General features: G+C 48.9%; 1 protein-coding gene across 1 annotated transcript; it reads left to right on the top strand.

Moving 5' to 3' along the window:
- Positions 1 to 611: 611 nt before the first annotated feature.
- Positions 612 to 5,281, top strand: LOC146021177 (uncharacterized). The gene is made up of 2 exons (XM_083154977.1): positions 612 to 1,980; positions 4,996 to 5,281. The coding sequence occupies exons 1-2, from the start codon at positions 612 to 614 to the stop codon at positions 5,049 to 5,051; spliced, it is 1,425 nt and encodes a 474-aa protein (XP_083011103.1). The 3' UTR covers positions 5,052 to 5,281.
- Positions 5,282 to 6,342: the final 1,061 nt, after the last annotated feature.

The following is a 6,342-nucleotide window of genomic DNA, read 5'->3' as shown; positions in this document are numbered from 1 at the left end:
ACAAGCAGGTGGGGTGTCAGGTGGTCTCTGTGCGGTATTGCCCCCCCTTTGCCAAGAAGGCGGGCGAGTCCCCAGTTCTGTCTGGGGGCGTTGGCCTTCATGGAAGGTCCATGTCATGCAATAGAAGGGGGCGGTATGTCCGTCACAGCGCAGGCTGTACCCACAAGAAGGGGTGTGGCCATTGGCGGGCGCTGAGGTCGCTACCATGGCAACACCCGCGTTTATGGTGCTGGTCTCAAGCGCTTTCTTTGCCATCCCTTATACAAATATCGGTCATACCACTTAAATAAACAACTATGACCTTTTAACCTTACGCAGTTGGTGTCAGTGTCGTTATTTTTAGATAAGGTGTTTGTGTCATTTTTGTTCGTCGGGAGGCTTGCCACCTAGCAACAGCTGGTGGGTTAGGGTGGCAAGCCTCCCGAATGCGCAGAAAGGTAAAGTGAAAAAAAATTTTCACTTACCTTTCCCCTGCTCTAGGGAGCGGGTCCGGGTGCCGGGCGCGTGCACGCGCCGGGCGCGCGCGCGCACGCTGGTCACGTGCACGCTCGCGCTCTCCTGAGCCCAGGATCCCGCCCCCTAGCTTTAGTTTTTTCTTCAGCGCGACAGAGATGGAGGACTCTGTGTCTGTCTCAGCAACAGACACACTGTACAAGTCCCCATCTGTCAGCAAGTGGGCAAAAATGCCCAGAAAGAGGAGGCAACAACTGTCTGAGGACAGTTCCTCCTCAGAAGATAATATTATTATTAAGAGAAAAAAGTGCACAGTCCCTGTCAGCTCTGAGGGGAGCAGGGACAGCTCCCAGTCTGAGAGGGAGACACCTGGTGGTCAGCAACAGTCTCCCTCAGTGTTTCCTCAGAAAAAGGTGAGGAAACACACCACAAAAAAGAAACATACAGACAATGTTTCTCACAGAGACGCCCGTACGGGAGAATACGTCTCTTTCCCGGGTATTGCCCGTAGCCGGAATACCCAAATGGTGCGTGACATACCACCATCTTCTGCCCACGGCCGGCAAAAACACACTGCCTCTGAACGGCAGCAATTGCTAACCCAGTCCCACAAGGGTTCTAGCAAGCAGCATGCGCTGCCTAAACCTCACGACTATAGTGAGACAGTAACCCCTCAGGTAGACTGGGAGTCAGAGGAGGTTACTAGAACGTCCGCATCCACTAAAAGGGGCGAGTACAGCGACCTGCAGATGGCCAGGGTACAATTGGCAGGCAGAACGCCACCCAATAAATTATACGCCTCTCATTGGGCACTTAATGAACGCTCAGAGGTTTATAATTTTGCCCAGTTAGCATTCAGAACTGCTCTGGTAAAAGAGGACGAAATGGTTCTAAGAAGCCATACGGGCATTCCAGATATACCAGCCCTATTTGCTCCCGAAATCGACCCGGCACTCAGCTCACTAATAGGGGAAAAAACCCAAAGTGACGCTAATGATAAGCTATTAAGGAAAATACAGCTGAAAGTGGCAGATGCAGCTGGTCCCCTCCTCTTTGTCCTCGATAAGGCAGAAAAAGAGGGAGAATGTGGGGGTTCTCTAGATTCCCTAATAGCATCTAAGAACGCCCTCCTTAAGGCCATTAGCAGAGCCACTTTAATGATTGGCCAAACTTTTGATTATATATCAAATACCCGCAGAGTACGCTGGCTCACAAAGGCGGGTTTAACTAACCTCGCACCTAAGCCCGTGGAGGTACCCAACCTGGCAGATGGAGACCTGTTCGGTCCAGACTTCATTAATGAGGTTAAGATAAGATACAAAGCCCGTAGATCCTTCTCAGATCTCAAAGGCCCCCAATCCTCCAGAAGACCCTTTTCCCAAGAGGGTCGAGCTGCGTCAGCCAGTGGTTCGGCCCGAGACTACAGTGGCGCCACCAGAGGATCGAGAGGAGGCTCCTACAGGACAAGACCCACGAGAGGTGGAACGTCCTACAACAGGAACCCCTCAAGGAGAGATACAGGTTATGGTAAGTCCCGTACACATAACCCCCCACCTTGGCCTCTCACAAGCTGTAACAGTTTGGAAAACAATATCCACAGACAAGTGGATTTTGAAAATTATAGAGAAAGGGCTATCCCTACCTCTTATCCATTTTCCGCGCCAAGCATTTCCCTGTACAAGGAACTGCAGCCCACTGCTAGACGAAGTGTTGTCCATAGCACTATCCCAGGGCAAGATAGAATTAGCAGACATAACCAAAAAAGGTTGGATCAGCCACCTTTTCCCTATAAGAAAAACAGATGGCACTTACAGACCCGTCCTGAATGTAAAAAACCTAAATCGCTTCATAAGAAGACGCACATTCAGGATGGAGGGCTTACCAGAAGTCCCATTCCTACTTTCCCAAAACGACTACTGTATCAAGGTAGACCTCAAAGAGGCCTTCCATTCGATACGGGTCTGCAAAAACCACAGAAGATTCCTAAGATTCTTCTGGAAGGACACACTATATCAATGGACGGTGATGGTCTTCGGGCTGTCGAACGCACCGTACACTTTTACTCGTCTGATGAAGGCGGTAGTGTCTCACCTCCGTCAGAAGGGCATCCGTTGCCTAATATATCTGGACGATCTACTTGTAGTTCACCCAGACAGAGAGACTCTCCTCTCACAACGGGATCTAACCACGACCCTTCTCCTAGATTTGGGCTTCGCCATAAACTACCCCAAATCAATCCTGGTCCCATGTCAGTCAATAATATTCCTGGGATTCCTACCAGACTCCACTTCCTTCTCGATATCAGTCCCACCAGAGAAATGGACGGAAGTACAGACAGTAATTTCTCGTACCCTCCATCGCCAGCTGTCGATGAGGGACTTAGCCAAACTCATAGGGAAAATGAGAGCTCTGGGTCCCGGATTTCTGCAAGTCCCTCTCCTATGCAGATTTTCCCAATTCCTCCTAGGGAACCTACTCAGGAAGGGTTTTTCCTGGAGAGAGAAAATCCAATTAACCCCCCCAGTTCGAACAGAAATAGAGAACTGGACAATTCTTCCCTTACCAACACCCAGACCTCTATTGGACCCAATACCAAACATAATAATTTCCTCAGACGCTTCCCTGACGGGTTGGGGGGCATGCACACAGAACAAAGCAATAAGGGGAGTTTGGTCCACCCAGGAAACCAGGTTCCACATAAATCTATTAGAGCTGAGGGCGGCCAAACTAGCACTACACTCCCTCATTCCTCCCCAATCTCAAGGGATTTCGGTACAGATCTGCTTAGACAACAGGACGGCAGTTTCGTACCTGAACAGGATGGGAGGCACCAAATCTCTCCATCTCTGTCTAGAAGCAGTAGAGATTTGGAATTGGGCAGTCCAGAGGAACATTCTCCTCACAGCCGTTTATATACCGGGGGAATTAAACGAACTGGCAGACTCTTTATCCAGGGACCATCTTTCTTTAGACAGAGTAACCCTCAGACCACAGGTTTTCCAGAACATTATCAAAACGTTCGGAATCCCGGGGATAGACCTGTTTGCGACCCCATCCAACGCACAAGTTCCTACCTTTGTCTCCAGGGTATGGACGAAGGGAGCATCACACATGGATGCTATGTCCTTCCCATGGACAGACCTTTCCCTTCCATATGCATTTCCCCCTCCAGCCTTACTGCTAAAAGTCCTACACAAGATCAGGATAGACAGAGTACCCCACATAATCCTGGTCTACCCAGTCTGGCCCTCCAGGATCTGGTTCCCTTTAGTCAATCAGTTGCGCAAGGGACCCAAGATCCCCCTAGGTCTCCCCAGAGAATGTTTTCAGGGGACCCCAGACCTCCTCCAGAAACTGCCACAATCCATGTGGATAGCGACATTACTCGGCTATTAGCAAACGCCAACTTATCTTCGGCATCAGTAACACTAATCAATGCCTCTCTGAGACCCAGAACTAGGGCCAGATACCGAGCTATCATTAACGAATACAGTACATGGGTAGCTACTCGGTCTCAAGCCCTCTCTTCCAATACCCTCAACTTAGCCTTAGACTTCTTAGCAGCTAAGTTCGAAGCTGGCCTGGCATCTACTACCATACGCTCTTACGGCTCGGCCTTAGCATTATTGGTCCCCGGTCTTACAGAGAACAAGCTCTACCTACGTCTTCTGAAGGGAGCTTTCCTCTCCAGACCATGTGGTCCCCGCTACTCTAGCACATGGGACACCGAACCATTTTTACAATTCCTAGCCTCCATAGGCCTTACATCGGATATGGGTATGTTATCCAGAAAGCTAGCATCCCTACTAGCCTTAGCCTTTGCTGCGAGAGGCGCTGAACTCAGCCTCATACACATGTCAGACCCATGGCTGACACAAACCCCATTAGGCTTTCACATAATCCTAAAGGGTCACACAAAAACCAGCTCTCTAAGCAACCCGCTGGTAGAGTTTGACATACTGAAAGACCATTCAGATGAGGACCTGTGTCTAGTTACATGCTTGACACATTACCTCCAAATGACATCCCCGATTCGAGGCGTCCATTCCCAGTTATTCATTACATGCCGGAAACCCTTCCGTCCTGCTAGACCATCTACTATCCGTGGATGGATAGTAGCCGCAATGAACCTGGCCGGAATAGACACATCAACCTTCAAATGTCATTCAATTAGGGGTGCAGCCGTAACTTCCGCTGCAGCCAAGGGCTTACCTCTGCAATCGATAATGCAAGCTGCCCGTTGGTCATCCAGCCATACGTTTGTAAAACACTACTGGAGACCCACTGATCCTCAAAGGATCGAGTTCATTAGAGCAACCACCAGGTATGTGGTAGTCTACCCACCAGCTGTTGCTAGGTGGCAAGCCTCCCGACGAACAAACAGTAGTTTGCAGGAATCTATGACCTGCAAACTTCCTTTGTTCTAGGGAATAGGATTGCCACCTAGCAACAGCTCCCACCCAACCCACCCTAGACCTTGCTAGGTCCGTTGGTTACTCTAACTCAATTCTATAATCCTGTAATTCTCTTCTGCCCTTCCAGGCGCACCAAAAGGCCAGAAGAAGCCGCAGGCACAACCAGCTAAGGAGAACAAGTAGATCCGTCTGGCTCATCCGCCCACAGTTTCAAGTCGACCACTTGGTCCTTCTCATTGGACTCTACCTTCTATAGACCGTATTGCTGGTCCTAGTTAGTCCTTACTAGTTCTTGTTTCACTTACGTGATTATGTTCAGTAAAATCCTTCGTTGCACCTAATTCTCTTTGTCATTATTCCCTAATAGTTTGACTAAGGTGTTCCATCCAGATGTTCTAATTGGGATTGCCATCGGCGACCTTCCGAAAAAACTAAAGCTAGGGGGCGGGATCCTGGGCTCAGGAGAGCGCGAGCGTGCACGTGACCAGCGTGCGCGCGCGCGCCCGGCGCGTGCACGCGCCCGGCACCCGGACCCGCTCCCTAGAGCAGGGGAAAGGTAAGTGAAAATTTTTTTTCACTTTACCTTTCTGCGCATTCGGGAGGCTTGCCACCCTAACCCACCAGCTGTTGCTAGGTGGCAATCCTATTCCCTAGAACAAAGGAAGTTTGCAGGTCATAGATTCCTGCAAACTACTGTATTTCTAGGCATAAGAGTTAAGTAATGGTACGAGTTAACAACAACATAATTCAATAGGCGCCTTAACAAACAGAGAATGCTAGTTCTGAGAAGCAGCACTGTTAACTACCAGTGTCCCAGCACAAAGGTGCAGTGTAAGCTGGGAAGGACACTGATAGAGCAGAGCACCAAACAAGTTCTGACACCAATTATTATTACTGTTACTGTGCACAAAGTGTAACATGTAATCTTAATGCAGGGTTGAATGCAACAATACATAGGATGTTATTACAGCACAAATATAAATGCAAGGTTCAAGACTACAGAAGGACAAGGGTTCAGACTGGATAAACAGACAGGGTTCACAAATACATCAGGACAGGTTTTTAGGCTGTAAAACAGACATGGTTCAGGACTACAACAAGACAGGGTTTCAGACTGCAGCATTACAGGGTTTCAGACTGGACAGACAGACAAGGTTCAGGACTGCAACAAGACAGGGTTTCAGACTGGTTTAAAGTTAAACACATACTTTCCAACATTTTCATTTGTGAAATCTGGCCACTTGCATGGCCTATATCATAGGGGACGGTCCCACAAAAAGTGGTTCACTTGAGAGGTATGTAAACAGACAGATATCATAACCCCAGGACTTAACAGTCTGCAGAAGCGGGAACTGGGACTCATACAGGGAGCTTGGAAACTGGAGTAATCAACAGACTCAGGAATAAAGCAAGGACTAGAACCAGGTACAACAGGAACTAGAACCTCAAGGACAAGAATCTATAACCAGCATCA

Source organism: Crinia signifera, chromosome 7, assembly GCF_055691185.1.
Source record: "Crinia signifera chromosome 7, ASM5569118v1, whole genome shotgun sequence".
NCBI classification, from domain to species: domain Eukaryota; kingdom Metazoa; phylum Chordata; class Amphibia; order Anura; family Myobatrachidae; genus Crinia; species Crinia signifera.
This window is presented reverse-complemented; position numbering and strand designations above follow the sequence as displayed.